This window comes from Dermacentor albipictus, chromosome 2 (genome assembly GCF_038994185.2).
Source record: "Dermacentor albipictus isolate Rhodes 1998 colony chromosome 2, USDA_Dalb.pri_finalv2, whole genome shotgun sequence".
In the NCBI taxonomy this organism is placed as follows: Eukaryota; Metazoa; Arthropoda; class Arachnida; order Ixodida; family Ixodidae; genus Dermacentor; species Dermacentor albipictus.
Window position 1 is genome coordinate 120,627,970 of NC_091822.1, and position 21,206 is coordinate 120,649,175.

Sequence of the window (21,206 nt, forward strand, 5' to 3'; positions counted from 1 at the left end):
GAAAGTCAAGGCAATAACTGGTAAATGAAATTACAATGGTTTCACGGTGGCCACTTTTCAATGCTGGTCAACAAATCTGCAATAGTGGGACAATGATATTTCAACAAAAATTTTGTTGATTGAGCAATAGGACGGCAATGGAATGTCTACTAAAATTCAACACTAATTTTCATAAGGGAGCAACAACAACAACAAAAAAAACTACTTATAGTTCTTGAAATTTCAAGATTTTTGTGGTCCCCAAAACGTAATTTTGATATCGAAGCCTTTTTCAGGATTCGAAGGTTGTTACAAATACCGATCGCGATACTTGTGTAGGGTATAGGTGGGCACACTGATCGAAGGAGAGAGATAAAGAAAAGAGAAGTTTTTATTGATGAAGTGAGAACGTCGGGTCGAAGCTTGATCGAGAAATTTATAAAACAGGATTCTAGCATTTTCAAAAACAACTTGGTGTGCCTGGATGTCTCGGTGCACTGCGGCGGCCCCTGGCAGGGTTTTTGTTTGGCCGTGCTGTTTATATGCAGGAAAGGGAGCAAAGAATTATACTTTTCCAGTGATCGCTGGCGTCGGCAACGCCCAAGAATCTGCGCTCATTAATTGTTGTTTCCGGGATCGCAGCGTGGCTATAGCTTTCGCAAGTCAGCACCTCCTGACAGGTGCCTTTAAAAAAAAATGGAGCAAGAGAGTTGGGTACCGAGCATAACCACCGCATCTTTGAAGCCACCTTCAGATAATCCGATTAAGATTGCATTGATTTATGGGCAGGCCACACCTTCGTTAAACTTTGCTCGGCCGTGGTGCCCGTTTGGCTATACGCTCTAGATTTTCTGGACTTCGATGATCCTTTTTGTTTTACGATATTTTTCTAATATAATTACTGTAACGTGAAAAGGAGTAGCGTCACCGTGATAGGTGACGAAATGTATTCACTTTACTTTCATTTTATTAAAAGCGAGGAAGCAAATAGAAATGGTTTACTTATGTAGAGGAAGCCACACCTGCTTCATGCGGTTCTTACACATTGTGTTAAAGAGGCGCACGTAGTGCTGACGGACTTACGTTCAAAGTTCTTTTGAAGCGAATTCCTCGAGTCCAGCCAACTAGTATCAGTAGTCTGCATAAACTTAAACAGAGCGCCACTCTATCGGCCTTCTCCTGGAAATGAAGCTACCAGTGATTCCCGAATATTTTGGTAGAGAAATATTGCTTAAGTTGTAGTGTCTGGGATGAGTTATAAATCTGTCCGGCAAAAGTATGTCGCTTAGGTAACGGAATAGGCGTGCTTCACTCGGTGTTGCTTCTTCAAGGGCTCTATAACGCAAAACTATTCCAATATGTTTTTATTCAAATCTCCTGACGTCAAATTTGCGTGACCGCCGGCGCAAGCATCGGGCGGTCACCAGCAAGGTTGTCTGAACAGACCAATCAAATGATCTCCTCGTTCATAGGAGGTCATTTTTGTTTGCTTGAAAAACGAATAACATTGCCTACACTAAGCTGATTGTCTTATCTAATTGGCTGACAAGAGGCGAGGAGCACACTCAAGTGGAAAGGGATTCGATGGGGCCGAGCCAATGCACTGAAAATCGATAACCGGATAAAGAGTGTGGCAGCAGCGTATGCGATTGGTCCGCTTTCTTTTGCTTAGCTTGCGGTGGCTGGTCGAAAATCACCGCGGCATGCAATGGAAGGTTAAGAATGACGCTAAAACTGATCCTCAACAAAGAAGAGTAGAAGAATCAGGTCCTAAACGAGCCGAAAGTGCTCGAAAACCTTAGACGGCCACGCAAGAAGCTTTATTATACGCAAACAAACTAATGCTTTCCGGCGGGTGCGAATAGCCAATGACTGTGCGATCGGCGGCAGCTATCTTCTATTCCTTTCGGAACGGGGCAGCCTGTGGCTATTCAGAAGAAAATTCAGTTTTGTTCGGCATATTATTGCATCTTTAACGCGTACACGTCATTTTGACGCTGTGAGTATTTGCGGTTTTGTGACGTCGCGTGACAGGCAGGTCGAGTGGGTGTCGCCAGAAAACTTTTCACAAATAGCCGAGGGCTAATGCTGAAAAAGCTTTGTATCAGAAATAACTATTTTTCTTTTGTTTGGTGAAATCATGCATAATCAGTGTGTACACGTCGTATCAAATGGGGAGCTATCGTGGTTTTCGGGACGTCGCGTGACAGACAGGTGAAGTGGGGGTGGTCCAAAAACGTATTTGACCAATCGCGGAGGGCTGATTGCAGAATTGGAATTGAAAAGCTTAGAATAGTTTTGCGGCATAGCACCCTAGGACATTTCTAAACTTTGCGATCAAACTGGACGCAGTCACTCATGTTGCAATGCCTTTCTTTTGGGAACGATTTGAAATTCCTGCAAGTGGCACTTCTTCCTACGATCAGTTTTGAAATGCCTGCAGTGGAAATTGCGAAATCATTTATAGAAATAATCTTCGTGAAGCTTGCTTCGGCTGATTTCAGCTCGCACTTGAAGACTATGACGGCATTGCACAGGCGCTGTTTCGCAATATACGGTCGCTCGAGGTTGCGTTGAGAGCAGAAAAGTGTGACGATAAATCTTATTCAGGAGCCCCAGGTTTGCCTGTCTGAAAGTGCAGTTGCAACCACACTGCCAATTTTCTTTTCTACCTTTATTTTTTTATTCACTGGGCACCGCAGCCTCTCTATCTCACGAGATCACCGCTTGATGGCGCCACCGCCCCTTCGCCCCATGGCGGAGGTCCTTTTGCGTGTCTGCATTAACAAACAGGCTACGCGAAAGCGTTTTCACGCTGCAGGGTGTTAGACACAGCAGAAGCTTAGAGAACAAAAAGTTTCACAACTGCGTGCAGTTACACACACACACACACACACACACACGCACACGCACACGCACACGCACACGCACACGCACACACACACACACACACACACACACACACACACACACACACACACAAACACACACACACACACACACACGCACAAACACACATTCAGATTTTTAGGGTACGCGGTCTTTGTCAGATATTTGATATCTTTATCGTGTGACCACTGCAATGACTGACGCGTCGTCTACTTTATATACACAATAAAGAAATAATAAATACACGCGAGACCTATTGGTAATCTTATAATATAGAAGAAAAACACCACAGACAAGTTGAAATATAGCGCACTACCCTTGTCTGTTTATCTCCGCGTGTACTCCCGATCACCGCGTGCAGCTGTTCGAGATTTTGCTGCGGTATTATTAGTTACAATAAAATAATGTGCGTTGTCTTGTAGTGATGAAATTGTTACATGAAGCGGCCATTTACTGGAATCGCAGTCTCATCTTCGGGCGTGACAGACTTGCATGCTTTAACAAAACTTCTCCTTTCCGTTCTGGTTAGCATTCCACGCAGCGTATTATGTTGCATGAAGGAAACGCAAACCAAATACTGCGACCATGGTTTCTAGAAACTGTGATTAACAAAATCAAAGGATAATGAGTTTTCATGAGCCAATGAAAGCTCATTTTAGAAAAAAAAATGAAGTGATACTTTTCATTCACGTTGCACGAAGAAGTGTTAGCTTACATTGCGTTGAATTTCCTTCCGCATAAGCAATGTCTTAATGCTTCTTACAGAAAACTGTCTTTAAACAGAGGAAATGCAAATTTTGAAGCATGCTACGGCAGCAATCGCAGAGTCTTTCAGTCTAAATGCGCAGAATATAGTAGGTTGTGTAAAAACTGTTCGTGTATAATATATGTAGGAACCTTTCTATCCTAATTTCCTGATTTCTAATGTGTTCTAATTTCTTATTTAAAATTTCAGATTTCTAAGCTTCTAATTTTCTACTTGGTATGTCGAATTCATTTCTTCGTCCTAAAGGCTAAAGAGGTCTGCGAAATATGATAAAGAATCACGGGTCATGCCTACTCTGGAGTGCTCTGGGGTGCTACAGAGTGCTTCGGAGCGCTCTGAAACGTGCCGCGTCTGAACGAACAGCGCATTAGCCTGGTACGCTACCTGGTCGGTTTCTCGCTATAACGAACTACGTCCGACGTAAATCACGCAGCCAACGCCAATGTCGCTGCCCAGGCCCTTTTTAATTGGCAGCACATCAGGCTAAATGCACTGTCGATTCAAAGGTTGCTCGTTTAAGGGCCCTGCAATCACGCCGCTGAAGCGGGTATGTCGCGTAATTCTTTAACATTTTGCGGGCATTTTCTTACTATGCACAAAAAATTTTAGTTATCAATACGGAGGTTTGAACCTGCTGGACTAGACAAGTTCCCGAACGCTCTACAGCTTTCTCACCGAAAGTTTCACCTTGAGGCAATAGTTGTGAAGTTGGTTAAATAGATTGACCAATTATGTAAATAAAGAAACAAGAAGTGACCTGCTCCATACAGTACCCAACTATATGCATTTATTCGGGTCCCCGTAGAGTATTATGGCATATTTTTAAATCATGTTCACCCTGTAAAAATTGTGGGGCCGGCAGATAAAAAAAAAAAATGGGAACGGCAAAGAGAGTAAAAAGAGATGCTCACTATATCACTTCTTCTATTTGAATACGTATATAAATCAATATTTTTTTTTATATACAAGCGAAAACTAGTGCTAACACTGATAGAAAGGTATTATTTCTTGTTACTATGCGTATATTGTATTTTACGTTCTTAATTAAAAAACCAAAGTAACACATGATGGTTATTCGCGTAAAACTACACCTGAGACCACCTGCGACAGCAAGCTCACGTCTCTATTGTGCACCAGGCCACTAGCGTACTTGTTCTTGCTCATTATTCTCCTTTTTAAAAAATCACTTCGACGAACCTCAGTGTGCGCCTAATACGTTACTTGACGAAGCCTCATGCGTTTCCCGTTGCACATTATGGTGGCGCATCTAGCACGCACTGGGTGAAAGATCGCCGTTACCTCCGAGATCTTGGTGGACACCTCTTTAGGCAAGTTGGCACGGACAGTTAAGGGCACTATGAATAAATGGGTATCGCAAGTAAAATTTGGCATGATTACACAACGAGAAGATTACACACATCGTACAAGAAGCTTCACGAGCTACATAACCGAAAAGCCGCAACTGGCCGTTGTGAGTAAAGAGAATCAGACCTGCAGCTACAGAGGCTTGTATATGTTTGTTGCTTCAATAATTATATAGAGAACTCTACGGGTTAAGTCTGCATTTTATTTTCTATAACCCACTGGCTCACGGGCGTAACGAGACCGCGCCTCAACACAATGAGAGCCCATCACTTTCGTAACAGGCGGTGTTGACTGAAAACGCAGCAACGTGGCCACCGGCTTTTCACTATAGACACCTGCGACGAGGCCTGCGAGTGGCGTTCCATTATCGCATGCATGATGCATGTTCCTTGGCGTTGCAGACGATTCTCCGTTGCTTCTGATCCACGGGGAGAGAGACCACTATTAGGACGAAACGAATGGACAAGCGCGAGGGTGGCTGGAGAGCAAATGATTACCCATCGCTCTTCCCGACGCGCTCCCTTTATTACTGCTTTCCTCCCGACCATCTGTTCGTCTAGCGCCTTTCATTTAGTAATTCACGTGCCTTCTTCCCCTTGAATGGCATGTGCGGCGCGTCTGCTTGATCTTGTGCACACCCGCTTCCGCCTTCCACTCTTCGGACGGCAGTTACGCACGACATTGCTGAACACGCTCAAAGACCGGTCAACTTCATCGCGCGGGTTTTCATTTTACTTTGTAATGGTTTTATACCACTGCTGATTCATTGTCTGGTTTCTTTCACAAGAAGGTGAAACCATGGAGTCAATTTTATTACTTAATAAAGTTAGGCAAACTCCAGCAGGTTAAGGAGTTGGAGGACTTTTGTTAGCTGCAGGGTGATGTAGCCCTGCTGCTATTGCCTGCTGTTGCTCCATCTCCCGCAATGTCAACCTCTACAACGCGTTGAACCACGTCAGTAATCAATATTATTATCAATGAAGTAGATGACAAGGCGCAACTGTTAATTTATATTATGTATTAGCTAACTGACATACTCTGCAGCGAATTTTTTCGCTCAACCTTCCTTTTGAATGTGCGTTCATATCGTTATAGAAAGCCTTCTCTCTCTTTTTTCTTGCCTAACTTATTGTCTCTATCTGCCTATAAGTCAAAAATTTGCTCACTGGTTGACGTATCTGACGGATTGCATGCTTAGAAGAAGAGTCTAAGCCAGTGTCCTCTCTAACGAGTCCTGGCCATTTACTTGTAGCAAATTTGTAGCCATAATTTCTGAAAGACTAGAATGTTACTAAGGCTCTTCTCACGATAATTTCCTGGCGCTCACACATTTAACACGATAGTTACTTTCCACTTGCTCAATTTCGTGGCCCTATTCACGCGCGGATTTGAACAGAAGGTATTGAGGAGTCATCACTTTAGCCGTATTCCCAAGCGAATCATCATGAGCTTCAACGTGAAATCGGGCATTTACTTAGGGACGTCGTCGGAGAGCGCGTGATCTGTTCCCCATCGAAACTCGCGAGGGGGACCTTCCATTAACAAATCCCTCCGTTTCGAATGACGGCAGTGGCGTCTTTAGACTTACAAACTTCTTTCGATACGGCAGCTTAAAGACACGCATTTAACGAAAGCCTAAGCAAGGCAGACGTCGTCGACGTCATCAATCCGGCGCTCAGCGAAGTCGTGCCAAGCTCCCCCTGGTGAGTCTAATAGCGGTGCAGTAAGTTTCGCATCGACGGTACAAAGTGCGGCGTTAACATAAAGGGAAGGAAGAGGGGGTGAGTGAGCCGGCGCAAATCCGGATAACGAAGCGCCTAATTAGGCTGCAGCAGCGATGCTCCCCCGAGGATTTAGAGTAATCTCGTAGTCTGTAGCTGTATATACTCACGCAGGCAGTGGAGCTTGATGATGAAACGCTGTCGCGGTCGCGTAAACTTGAATTTGAAAGGCGAAAAAGAAAGAGAGATACAAGAAGGTCCCGTGGAAATTGGCTGCTTCGTGATTGAAAGGTACTAAGCTTCTTTTCCGAAAAGGAGAATATCCCAGTGACCCAGGATGGAGTGTGATTGCGGGACTAGTGCTTAAAGTAGAAAACATAAATGACTGCGGAATGTTAAAACACTATGCAAATTCAGCGGAGTAAATACAATACTTATGCGTAGCCTATTGACGATGTTGTGCTCAGGGCAGAGGACGTATTAGGCAATGGAAAGTCCTTATTTAGATTCAACAAAATTGTTCACTAAGCATAAAATAGGAGTAACTGCTTTTCTTGACTAGCCAAATCTGTGCATGACGCCCACTTACGCTTCACAAGATTGGCCACTTCCATACTTTTAAAGTTAGAGAGAACCTTTTGTACTACTTTATTTTTCCTGCAACATGTTTCACTCTTCAATATTTCTAGCATTTTTTCAGTAGCGCAAATTGTGTATAATTTGTGAGCTTGCGTCACAAAATATTGGGGCACATATACACGTTAATTACAACAACTGAATTCTTATCCATTCATGGAATAAAGTATGAATTTATTTTCGTACGTTTCCCTTGTGTGTAAAAAGTAGCAGGTTACATAGTGAAAGCTCTGTTCACAGTGTTTTGATAAACATAAGACTATCGAGGTAAAAAAAAAAATGTGGAGAAATAAAACCAGATAGCATACCGGACAGCTAAACGGGAACCCCTTTGCTTCATTTAATAAAAAAAATGCATTAAATATGGCACTTCGTTGCTCCGCTGTTTTCTTGCAACTTTTTATCGCGAGCTGCGCTGTCCAGTTGTGGCAGTGCTGTACTGTGCTTTCTTTAGTCACTACCCTATTTGTCATCGCACTACTTACTATATATATACTCTGTACATTTGCTAATTCACTTGGTATGCTCTTTGTACTTTTACTACTTTGGTTTTCCTGCGTAGAGGTTATTTGCTTTCTCTCTTTCCTTACGCTTTCTTGAGCCCGTATTTGCATTTTTATCGCATTTATGATCTTCAAACATGAATCCTGTTTCTGCATTTGCGCAAATTCCGGAACGCTTAGTTTTTTTTTTTTACTTCATTCACGACCCTGAGAGGCTTTTGTTTTAACAGGAAGTAATTTTATTCGTGCAGCACACTGCGTTAGAGGTGTTTCTTCAGTCTCACAATCTCGATAACTTTTTTTTATGCGTGTCACGCATTCGGGATGCTCCCCTAATTGCCACTTCGTCCGTTTTAGCTATTCTATACTCATTCGCTAAATGCGAATAAAGGCGCTAAATGGCTGTCAATGGTGTAGCAAATTGGTGCAGGTGTCATAGACGTGGCGTGAGCCAGGCACTGTCGAGCAGGTTTACTACGACAAAAGGGAAGCCATTCTCTCAATACACGGGAGAAAGGGGCAACAGTGGTGGGGAACGAGGTGCAAAGAAACAGTGGTGATGCGGAGTGGTAAGTTGATGGTGTCCTTCCACCAGGCTAGTAATAAGGTTCAGACACAATGCTGCTTTGTGTGTTTTGCTGTTATATAGGCGTACCGAACGCTTTAATTGAGTGGAATTTTTTGGAAATAATTAGAAATATCTTTAAATCAAAGGTTCGGGCGTTGTTTATTATTATTATTTTTGAGCGATACGTTTTGTTGAAGTGGTTGTCTTTCAAAACTTTCAGAGGACATGCGATGAAGGCGAGTAAGACCCTGCGGCTGCCCCGCCCAAGCGTGGCTCACTTCATTTGAAAGGTAACAACTTGTATAAAACTTTTAATAAGTAATTGTGGTAGCACAAGCGGGAAAATGGGCAGGATAAGACGCAGATACACAAACGCGGGGCTGACTTTGAGCAATGGTCTCTTTTCGGAAACGAGTCGCACCTGTGGCATGCTACGGAACGCGTCACAAGTGCGTGTAGGAGCCCGTGAAAGCATACAAATGATAAATACAAAGACGTAACATGCTCTACAAACAACGATACTCAAGAGTCGAGCTGAATGAAAATGAACTGTTGTTGGAAATTAGCTCCGTGTGTATATTTGCGTACCTGTGTCTCTATAGTTAGTTTGTCTCTTCGACGTTAGCCCTTGTTTCAACCCGCTTCTCAAAAGACGTCCTCTCTTTAGCTATGTACATTTCCCGGAACGTCTTGAGTCCTTCGCATTTGGAGTTACCGCAGTGTTCACTTTCTCCCTCTTTCATTCTTCTATTCCCACTTTTCTTTAACCGCATTAGGGTAGAAAACTGGACGATCGTCTGGTCGACCTCCCTGTCTTTCTTGTCCATCCTTTCTCTCTCTCTCTCTCTTTCTCTTGAGCACGCATAGCATTACACTTGCGGAGGCGACTGCGGATGGAGCTGCGCGTGTGAAGCTTTCATAGTACCGTGAATGCTGGATTGATTATTCAGGGACAAGACGAGAACGAAATACAGGCGAAGAGGCCAATGCAGAATCATTCCTCTAGCTTCTTAAGGTAACCGACCTGAAAACCTACTGCAAGAGCTATTTAATTTTTTATCAGCGAAAAGTGTCACACTCAGCTCTAAAGTTGGCAACCAATCAACCCGCGAGACTTTCTCAAAGGGCCTAGCGAGGAAAAAAAGATGATAACAAGACCGTGAAATCGCCCACGTACCACTTCCATCAAACACCCCACATATTTGGCTACGAGCTAAAAGCGAAAATAAGGGAATTAAGGCTTTTATTATCTTTCTTTACGTAAAAATATATTTCCGATGACGAGGTGCAAGCGGATAATTGAAACCGGAACCTACGAGACCTGGCAATAAGACTGTAATTAGCTTCTCGTTGTACTTTGAATGAGAGTGCTTGTAGGCTCTGCCATCCAGGGGTATGGGCCATTGATGATGACAATTTTCGAATTGCTCTTTTGTATATTGCATGCGGGGTTCCAAAGAACCTAAACACTGGTCGTTTCACTTTGCTTAGTGCTTGTAGTCTCTGCCTCACGGGCAGAGCCTACAAGCCTCATGGACGCAAGCCTCATGGACGGTCGGTCCTTTAAAAGCTTGGCACTTAATTGGAAAGAACGCTGGAACAATGCCAGTGCACTTCGTATAACGTTAGAAACAAAAAAATGTTCGGTGAAAAATCGCCTTTAAATCAGTAGGGTTTGCTTGTGATCACGCTGCAGAAGAGTCGGCATCAGTGCCGAAAACGTCGACATCTGCCATCATGTTCAAGGCCGACGATAGTTGCTTTCTATTCAATACATCTATTCGCAATCCGGTTAGCATTACTGGAAGAATAATGGGCAAGTTTCATGCAAGCGGAACTATCCCGTACCTCATTATGTCATGTGCTCATGGTGTTGGTCTTGCTACACCATCTTGTATCTCTTCTTGCGGTGATGCAGACTTTACAGGGTCAATTAGCTGAGTAATGCCGAATTAGGATCTGGTGCCCGTATCAAGCGACAATCAGAGTTTTCGAACTTCCGCTGCTCTTAATTTATTACATGTACTTAAGCGTAAAATTAGACTTGGTCAGAAGAAATTGAACGAACAACCGCTTTCATCCGTTTGGACACGGAGAAATTCCGTGCCTTTCATCTCTTTACAGCTACGTATGCATACATCATCAGTAAAAGAAGTTTGCGTATGAAAGTTTGCAGGTGACGCGCTATTGTATTTCATTGAGATTTTATCTAAATGTAGCCGGTGTGTCGGCGCACGTAACCTGCTTGCACTTTAGTACATGAAATGCGCATATTTTGGTTGTCGCTGCGTTCTATAGACTTCACGCTTTCGAATGCCTGCGCACTGGTGTCTAGCCAAAGGTCATTTTTTTCTTGACAAAATTCTTGAACGCAGTTAGGGCATACTTTACCGCAAGCCTTGGCAATGACGGGACATTTTGTTTCCCGGGTAGAAAACATAAAGTGAGTGCATTAAGGACGCGTGGTTGTTGCAAGAGAAAGAAAAAAAAAATGCAGGGGCCAAGCAATGAATAATCAATGAAGCTGTACGAGCGTAGCGTTTCGACCGGAACACCTGACTTCCATTGCGTTGGGTCAGAAAGTTTTAGCTCACAGCGCCGACACAAAGAACACAGAGCTCAACAACAACTCACGTACGTGCCTCAAGACGCTTTGGCTTAAGCGTGGTAACCTCCGGCTTGCATGAGGTTACCACGCGTAACCTCATGCAAGCCGTACGACAAAGTTAAGTGCCTGCATTGTGCCTTTTTCAGCGTAGTGGTAGAACTGGCATCGAGTCATCGAAAAGGAGACGAAACAGAGAAAACGCGTCATGGATCACTCCGTTGCAGTTGCTCCTATTTTAAAACGTCTTCGTTCAGCTCCATTGCTTTCCTCGCTCAACCAAGCCTACTCGCTTTTTCATCTTTTTCTCCTGCTATTAGCTTCGATAACGAGGACAACATGCGGACAAAGCGACCCTGAACGGCACGTTCAAGCTTAGATAGAGCCATTAGCCACTTAGAATCGCGACACCGCGGAGCATTACTGGGGAAGCTACGCGTTGTAATCGTCTGATGGCGTGAACGCACAAAAAGCACTTCCTTGCCGGCAAAGAGTAATTTGGCGTCCATTAAAGAGGGTGCGCCGAGTGGCTATGCTTGCGCCCGCTGTTCACGCCTGCCGCGAAGCCTTCTCTGCCGAGCCTGGTGTTCGGCGCCGTAACGGCACCACTAACGACCGTGGTGATTGATTGGCTCTTCTTAAATGCGCAGCTTTGACTCGATGTATTTTAGGTTGTTCTCACCGCAGCGAAATAGCGCGAACAGGGGAGGTTGACCACGCGGTCTCCCAGCGGCAAGAGATACGGCTATATTTAAATTATGCAGAGTTTAACAAAACATTCCTACAGGGCTGGCTGTGTCACCTCGTTTTTAGCCAGTTGGTTCTCGGAAACATTAAAGGACAGACCACGGCACTTACCAAAATGCTTTTTGTGTGTATGTGTGCGTGCGTGTGCGCGTGTATGCGTGTCTGTGTGTGTGTTAAATGAATGAAGCATTCTATCGATAAGTGTCTTTTCCTGTAGGAGCTACGCGCCGTTTAACACTACGCTAGTATCAGCGAGGATAATTTTGTAGCCTGCAAAACGCCAGTGCGTAAGTGATATTTCTGTAGTTGGAAGATTTCGATATAAACTTTCTCGCGATGGACGGCAAGCCACATTTGCCGCACATAAATGTTCATCACTGACTGAGTTGAGTTTGGGAACCGCAGTTGTTCCCAATTCAAGTACGATATTGTACAGATTGGATGAGTTTTGTAATCGCTGCCTTGCGTTTTATTATTGTCCCGGTAATCCGAAATATGAAACTCCGTGGGCATATGTTGACCACAGAAAACTCCAGGCACAAGGTTTTCTCATTTCACTATGTTCGTAGATGGGAAAGGTTATGTGTAACGTTTTACTTGAGTCTGTTTCACCGTTAACGCTCCTACCTACTGTTTTTTTTTTAGAAAAAATGGCGCGAAATTAGCTAAAAATCAGCTTCTACAGTGGCGGATACATACATTACACATGCGTGATTTCAGATACCGAAATAGTCTTTTTTATTATATGAAAAAAAAATTGAAAATTTGTCGCCGTTTCCAGGTGACGGCTGCTCTTTTTCCCTTGGTTAAATATAAAACACGAAAAACGGAAACAGTGACCGGAGTCTAAAATTTTGGCTTGTGATTTTGTTTTCATAATTCTGAGGCCCTACGCTGATTATAAGGAAGAAGATCAACGCGCTAGATCACGTGGCTCGCAACCAGTTTGACAATCTGGCTGAGCCTCAGTACCGCTGCTGCGTTTCTTGATGGTGCTTGACGAGCCGAATAAACTCCTTTACAGTTTCTTGAGGTGCCGGAGTAGCAGAGTGTGGTGGGTTTTTTTCCTGCATGAGGGGAGACGAGCTGGAGTGTCCCATTGCGACGAAGTTCCAGAGTTCCGGTCGAATCCCACCACAACCGCCAATGGCGCATCCTCTTTTTATCGGGCAAAGCAAGCGCGTTTGTGCGCTTGTGCCACGGAAATAATGTTTAGGCTTTCAGTATTTATCTTTATACATTATTGTCCCTGTTTTGCTTGTAATGCGAATGGATTCTGTATTTCCTTTTCGGCTGTGCTAGCGTAGAGCTGAGGGTACACACATTAACTAAAGTATAGTCACTTCAATTGTCTGGTTAGCATATTTCGTGTACCTTATAATTTTCCTCTTGCATGTGCGCCTTGTATTGGTCTAGTGAGTCGCTTCACGCTGTTTCTTTGAAACTTATGATCTAGAATCGGATCTTGCACGAGTTCACAATTCATAGCAAACTAATTTATAGCAGTAGCATGTTAAAAAACAGGACATAAGCAAAGAAATAGGCGCAACAAGTGCCACGCTACATCAAACAGGCGTTTCTTGAGAGGTAAACACAATATGTACCGTAAAGGAAACCGTGATGTTATGCACACACAGCACATAATGTTTTCGTCAACATGGTGGATGAGGTCTTCGATCAGAATTTTTATTTGGTAAGCACAAGGAGGAAGCGTTGATGCATTCATTTCTTCCGAGTGGATTTCTGCAGCTGTTATAGACTAGAATCTGCAGTGCTCTTAAATGGCCGCCGTCTTTAGCCGGGGACTGCGGGAACAAGCGGAAAACTCAAAAGGACAATTGCGATAACAAGCAGCCTTGTTAGATATGGAGCTGGTTCCTGCGATTACTTCGAGTTCCCCAGACCACATCGGATTGCAGCACAGCTAATTGAGGAATGCAAAAGCAGGAAAGCGCATTCCAGAGAAGCGGCCGAGCAAACAAGTTTAAGGCAACAAGTTTACGTGCCAACAAGTTCGTGCGCCGCCGGGGTTAGCAGGTGGGCATCCGACAATGAAGCAGGTGCACGAGCGCCCCCCCGCTCCTTCTCCAGCCTACAAGTGGATTGCCAGTCTGCGTGGCAAGACCGCAGAGAGCCCCGACAGGTGTGCCACGCGACACGGGCGCCTACCATTGGCTGAAAGTGGCGTCATCGGAGTGGACTCTCCTATTGGTCAAAAATGACGTGACTTACAGTGCTCGAAGGGTTTATAAGAAGCCTTCCAGAGAGACCTGATGGTTCTGGGACATGCCCTGATTCCCTGATTGACCTCTCTCGAACTTCTTGCCGCGGGCCGCAGCGTCCGAGTTGCTGCCGGCCCGTAATGACTGTACGCCTGTTACTGGACGCTCACCTCCCTGTATAAATGTAGAATAAAATCCTCCCAAGTTTGTGGTTTCTCATCCAGGAGTCCGTCCTCCAACCCCTACATCTGGTTGGCAGCGGTAGGATCGCCTCCGAATGCATCAGCTGGTGGCAGCGCTACGGATCAACCTTCGTCAAGAGAGATCATAAGGAACCGGGAAGAACGAAGAAGAGAGAGCCTTCGTCGAAAGAGGTCCGAAGAAACTGGGAGTAGCGAAGAAGGAGCGAGCCTTCGACCCAGGGAGTCCGGAGGAACCGGCAACAGCGGACGAATGAACCGGATGGCAGGGTGCTGTAACCGTAAGTGAGCGCGTGGTTTTTTTCCTTATGATTCGCCAGACTCAAAGGTTGTGTGTTCAATTTTGATAGTTCTGGGAATCGGGAGTTTGTTGCATTGTGTGTTTGCACAAATTAATTAAGGAAAACAGTTTTAACCACCTGTCGGGGCAGCTGCCATGGATCTTAGAAGGTTGACGAGGTTGGACTTGTTGTTGGTGTGCGACGATTTGGGAGTTGAGGCGGACGAACGGATGGAAACGCCAGCTATCATAAAGGCGATTAATGATAGTGGCAATGATGACAAAAGCATTGCGCTTGCTTGGGAGGTTATACAGGAGCCACGGGAGCGAGAGCGTCGTGTACGTTTGCGAGAGCGTCGTGAGCTTAGGAGTGAGCGTCAGCGTGAAGAACGCGAGAATGAACGGAAGCAGGAGCTTCAAGAACTTACTCTGAGGTGTGAGCGTCACGTACGTGAGAATGAACGCGAACGGGAGTATCAGCAACGTAACCTTGAGCGTGAGCAAAAGTATGAGAGAGAGAAGGCAGCACTGATCAAAGAGATACAGTATTGTGATCAGTTATTGGCACAGAGACAACGGCTGTCTGAGAATTCTGTAAGTAGTACAGAGCGAAAGAATGAGCAAGTGTCTCGCAGATTTTCGCCAGAAGCCGACGAAAAGAGTAGTGCCTGTGAGATTGGCTGCAGATTCTTAAGTGAAGGGAAAAGGCTAGCTGCTAACGATGCCTTAGTGGCAACAGAGGCCGTTAAAGGCCGCAAGGAGAGCGACGAGGTGCTGTGCCAACAGATGACTGTGGAGACAGCTAGGCCAGCTGCGAACAAATTGGCACAGTTACCGCGTGTGTGCGTCGCTGCTAATGTTAGCGAGGTTGCTAGCGAGGAAAAGGGTACTGTTGACGCGACAGACGCGAGCACCCATGTAGAGCCAGATCTGCGTGCAGAAGTGAAGTGCGAGCTGAGCGATGCAGTTGAGGGTAATTCTCGGGATGGCGAGCTCCGTAGTCCACGTGAGAACAACTGCATTGTTCAGGGATCGGTGCGGCTCTCCGCCAGTCTAGATGGCCTAGATAGGAATGATTCAGTTGTTAATCATTCGGACTGTGCGCGTGAGACAGCGATCGATACCGACGGGCTGTGTGCCGATGCACAGCGTGCGCTGGGCAATGTAGTAGAGGGCAGTTCGCAAGAGTGCGAGTTGTCTTACTCGAGTAAAGCCTGCTGCATTGCGCCAGAGTCGGTTGAGCTGTCCGCCAGTCGAGGCAGAGAGAGTGTTGATTTAAGTGAGAATCACTCAGACTGTGCGGGTAAGAGACCGATCCGGGCCGACGAAATGTGTACCGGCCAGCACGAAGCACGAGGCGACATGAAAGTGAGTGCGAAGAGAAAGCGCCGTAAAAAGAAGCGCGGTAAAGACCGAAAGTCGGTAATTAATGTAGCGCCGCCAAAAATGGCGAGAAACCCAAAAGGGCAGGGCGCGAGGAAGAAGGTGCGGTCGTCTAGGACGATGTTGACGCATCCAGAATGGTCGAGCCACCGGTCAAAGGGGGACCGCGAAGAATGTTCTGCTCGGACGCGGACAAAGGGCACGAGGCAGTTAAGCTCCTCGTCGTTCCGTAGTTCTTTTCATAGCTCAGCGTGCAGTTCGAAGAAACGCGAGGTGGCAGGACGAGACCAGGTGGGGAGTAGCGACGCGGTCAGTCGAGGTCCTGTTGAAAGCGGGGCGGGAGGACGCAAATTGGCAGGAGACCGTAACGTCTTGGGGGAGCTGATAGTGAATCAGCCCTTTTGTTGTCTCTCGGCAGCCAGAGTAGCTTTGAGACCACGTCCACCCCGGGTTAGACTCAAAGTATGAGTCAGACGTAAGCGTTTGCAAAGGGAGGCCAAGAGCCCTTCCGTAGAAGTAAAACGTGTTAGTTTGTTTTATTTTTGTGCATCGGAAAGTTTTCGCGATTTGAGAGTAGGATTTCTTTCAATGTGTAAGGTTTGAGCTTTGTTTGTGTTTTCGTTCGAGAAGCTCAAGATTCGAAAGATGAGGTTTGTGTAAACATGTAGTCTCGCGAGATGCTCATTAATAAGTAAATAGGCTTTCTTTTTTTATGTGTGAGTAACCTGAGGGTCAAGGTTATCGTTCAGAGGCCTATGGTAAAGCGCGTGTGTTATTTAACCTTCTTTAAGTGTTTTTGAATTTTGCAAGGTTAAGCGCGTAGGTTTTCAGTGAGTGCATGATTTGCACGGCGAAGCGTTCTTAGTTCCATTAGCGCGTGTCCTGTGTGGACGGAAGGAAGCAGACTTTATGACTGGGTTGCTAGTGTGTGTGGAGGGCAGCCGTATTCTGACTTCTTTAGTGAGCGTGCGTGGAAAGAGTTAGTAGAAGACGCATCATTTTAAGAGTTCTGCGGAGTGTGTAAGTCCCGCGAGTTTAATTGTTCGTTTATGTCACGTGTCCTGTAGGACTTTCAGGGAAGAAACGTGAGTAAGCGTAAATGAAAAGTTTGCCTACAACGCAAGTACGCGTTTTGTTTAGTGACCACAAGGCTAGTGCGCTTGTGATTACGTACTTGTGAGGTTGACCAGATTGTTCAGTGGCACCATTACGTGTGATAAGTACGCCACTGCGATAGTTTGAAAACAGGCTGTTCGTGCAGTTACGCCACTTAAGTTATGTTCGGCTGTTTTCATTTGTTGTTTGCATCGTCAACGACCCTTTTGTTTTGCAACAACAATAGTATTCTGGTCTTGTCGGCAATCGAGGAGAAATGGATAGCTGTTTGGAAGGGTGGTTGGAACTGTTTTGTCGAAATTGGGGAAATAAAAGATCAGGTTGATTTTGACTCAGTAATAGTCTGGCGAGTCAGGGGTGAAGAGCCTGCGCTTACGCGTGGTGCAGCGCTGTGCTGTTTTGTTTGTTTGACGTTTGTTCTCCAGGGCCCAGGATCCCGAGGGTTGTCAAACGAGGCTCGACCCCAGTACCCTGCAGCTCCTTTCAGCGTTCCTCATGGCCAGCGAATTGAGTTCACCGGCCATTCAGAACAACCGGGGCGAGGACGAGCTGTTAGATATGGAGCTGGTTCCTGCGATTACTTCGAGTTCCCCAGACCACATCGGATTGCAGCACAGCTAATTGAGGAATGCAAAAGCAGGAAAGCGCATTCCAGAGAAGCGGCCGAGCAAACAAGTTTAAGGCAACAAGTTTACGTGCCAACAAGTTCGTGCGCCGCCGGGGTTAGCAGGTGGGCATCCGACAATGAAGCAGGTGCACGAGCGCCCCCCCGCTCCTTCTCCAGCCTACAAGTGGATTGCCAGTCTGCGTGGCAAGACCGCAGAGAGCCCCGACAGGTGTGCCACGCGACACGGGCGCCTACCATTGGCTGAAAGTGGCGTCATCGGAGGTGGACTCTCCTATTGGTCAAAAATGACGTGACTTACAGTGCTCGAAGGGTTTATAAGAAGCCTTCCAGAGAGACCTGATGGTTCTGGGACATGCCCTGATTCCCTGATTCACCTCTCTCGAACCTCTTGCCGCGGGCCGCAGCGTCCGAGTTGCTGCCGGCCCGTAATGACTGTACGACGGCTACTTGACGCTCACCACCTTGTACATAATGTAGAATAAATCCCCCCAAGTTTTGGGTTTTCATCCCGGAGTCCGTCCCTCCAACCCCTACAGCCTGTCTTTGTCACATGTTTGCCGCCAATGTCTTGCGACCGAGCGATTTTCGCAACTTCCGACTTTGCAAGTGGACAATATTCAATGAACTACTGCTTCACAATTTGCCCCAGTTATGCGTTTGCCCAGACTCTTACTGATTTGAGGGCTTAGAAAAATGAGAGCGCTTCAAACTTCATACTAATAAATTCAGATCAAGCGTACTACACAAAGCCACAAGAAAGTCTCAAGCCGCAGGCACGAATATGAGACAGATACATGTATTAAACATCCTTCCTATGGTAGCCGAACTATCGCAGCGCCAGAGTTATCTCGAGTAATTTGAGTGGGAAACTTCTATGGCCCTGCGTGCGCGACGAGCGCAGCTGTCAAGCGGGGTCGACAACAAATGCGCTAGCCCTAAACAGGTGTGAGAGAGTAACAGATTCTGGTCTACAGTCCACTGCGAGCACCTGACCCCGCTAGGCCAGATAAAATGAACGTCACTTGGAAAAGTAGCGCTGTGTTTGTTGTACCGATTTTCTTGCCTATGTCCAGCTCGCAACGCGCTTTTGCGAGTTCAGCCAATGAGTCCGATCTGGATATCTTGTGGTAGACAAACGCAATTGAACTGCATGGAACTGAATCGTAGTCATTCGTAACTTCTTTTTCTCATCGCGCATTCACTGCAGGCGCAGTCCCCGCCACAGCCGGCCCTCAGCGTCTGCTGAAAGAGCGCGAGGACGATGCGCGTCGTCGTGGTTCGATGGCGGAGGTGCCCGGCCGCCCTGGTGGCGGGGCTGCTCCAGCTGCTGCTGGTGCTCTCGTCGGCAGTGGCTGGAGCGATGGCGCAGTGGTTCCACCGGGCGTGTCCCTCCCGGCAGCTGATCGGGCCCTCGTGCCAGTGCTCGGACAAGACCAAGGGCCTCGACGTCATCTGCGAGCGAGTCGAGCGTGCCGACCGGCTAAGGGCGTCGCTGGCAGCCGTCGCGGACGCGCAGCATCCCGTGCTGTATTTGAAAATCAAGGAAGTCAGGTGAGCGTCCGCCGTTCGTGCAGCGCGTCTCCACAGATTGGGTAGCATTTTGCTTCTCAAATCAAGCCGCATTAGTGAATTAGTTTATGCTGAACGTCAGATTGCTGCCAAACGTAGATCTGAGAAGTTACATACATACATACATACATACATACATACATACATACATACATACATACATACATACATACATACATACATACATACATACATACATACATACATACATACATACATACATACATACATACATACATACATACACACATACACACATACATACATACATACATACATACACACATACATACATACATACATACATACATACATACATACATACATACATACATACATACATACATACATACATACATACATACATACATACATACATACATACTACTCTGTATACTACAAAATCAGGTATGCGGACGCCCACAAGATGGAAAAACGCTCATGTAAGGGAAACTTGTCATTCACCCGACTTGTAGAACGAAGCAAAAGAACAAAACGTTTATGTGTTTTTGAGCGAGGCAGCTTCGCAGTTGAAGAAAAAATAAATTTCCTGGTCCGGGATTCTAACCCGGGTCGGACGCCTTTTCTGAGCGATTGATATACCACCTGAGCTAACAAGGAGACTGCAGAGCGAGCGCGAATTAACCGACAACTTGAAGTACCCGGTATACTCAGTATGGCGAATCAGTTCTGCGCAAGCCTACAAGGTAGTGGAAAGTCAACCCACCACCACCACTACCACCATCGTGAAAGAAAAAATTTCATTCAGCCGTCTTGTAGCTTGAAGCTAGAACGGAAAACCCATACGGGTTTCTGAGAAAGAAAGCTTCGAAGTTCACGAAAAATTCGCCCTGGTTCCTGACTTTGCTCCACCTTTCGGGCTTCCGTAGAAAAAATTTGCCCTATTCAGTATCCCAGTGCTTCGGCTTGTCTACTTATTAGCCCTCTATCTGTGATCTGTTAGCTTCACGATTAGATCAGATGGTAAAGCGACCACCCCGGAAACGCGTTTGCCCCCGGTCTGAATCTCAGGCAAGGACAATATTTTTTTCGACTGCGAAGCTTTTTTCCTGAAAAAACCTGTATGGTTTTGCATTGTGTCTTCGTGCTACAAGTCGGGTGGATAGCAATTTTCGCTATCACTTCTCAGCATCTATGTGTAAATTTTAGTTGTTCTTGTAATGACTACTAAGCCTTTCGATGATTTTGTGAGCAACGCAAGCTTTATGCAATATAAGTGACGCTGGCAGAAAATATTGTGCGTACAGCATATTCTATTAGTAACATATCTATCATTCTAAAGTGCTTATTCAAGAATAAAACAAAAATAGACAATCCCTTAAGCATCCTTACGTGATTTTAAAGCAAAAGCATGACTTCTCCAATTAATTGGTTGCGCCCATGATACGTGACGTCATACTTCTCACGTTTCCTTCAGAACTTTATCGTGATCCACCTTGCTCTAATTTATAGCAACCTTATCCCGCCGTAATCCAATAGATCTGCTTTATGCCTACCCTAATCCACCATATTTCACATTAATACACTATAATACACCTTACTCCGCTTTAATTCACCTGCACCCCTTTGCTCTACCTTGTGCCATCCTTAATACACCTTAATGCACTGTTTTCCGCCTTAATCCTGCTTTATACACCTTGCTTTAATTTGTACGAACCTTAGTCCACCTCAATCCACCTTATTGTACTTTATTCTACCTTAATGCACTTTAATTCACCATCATTCACTTTACTTCCCCTTAATTCAATTTACTCCAGTTGAAGTCACCTTACTCTAACTTGTTCTAACCTTAATTCTTTGTTGCTACTGATGTCATACAAGACGCTGATGACGTCACTAATAAAGATGAGTTTGGTTACCACTTGTTTCGCAAAACGCCGACTTTTCTGTCTCGTGGGTGATAATGCTTTAACGAATATAATGCTTTAGCGTTAAAAAGTATATCGCATACGTCTACAATCACATGGTAGGCGTACATAAAAAAGGTGTCATCAGTATTATTTCAAAG

The 21,206-nt window shown here is 45.5% G+C and overlaps 1 protein-coding gene across 10 annotated transcripts in view; it reads left to right on the top strand.

Annotated features, from left to right (window-relative positions):
• Positions 1 to 21,206, top strand: part of LOC135914717 (chondroadherin-like) — a 660,669-nt gene that overhangs the window by 597,185 nt on the left and 42,278 nt on the right. For all 10 annotated transcript variants that reach the window (XM_070533920.1, XM_070533923.1, XM_070533919.1 and 7 more), the window contains 2 exons: positions 8,648 to 8,717; positions 18,816 to 19,159. In XM_070533920.1, coding sequence (XP_070390021.1) covers positions 18,870 to 19,159 — 290 coding nt within the window. In that variant the 5' untranslated portion in view covers positions 8,648 to 8,717; positions 18,816 to 18,869. The remainder of the gene's footprint in view (positions 1 to 8,647; positions 8,718 to 18,815; positions 19,160 to 21,206) is intronic.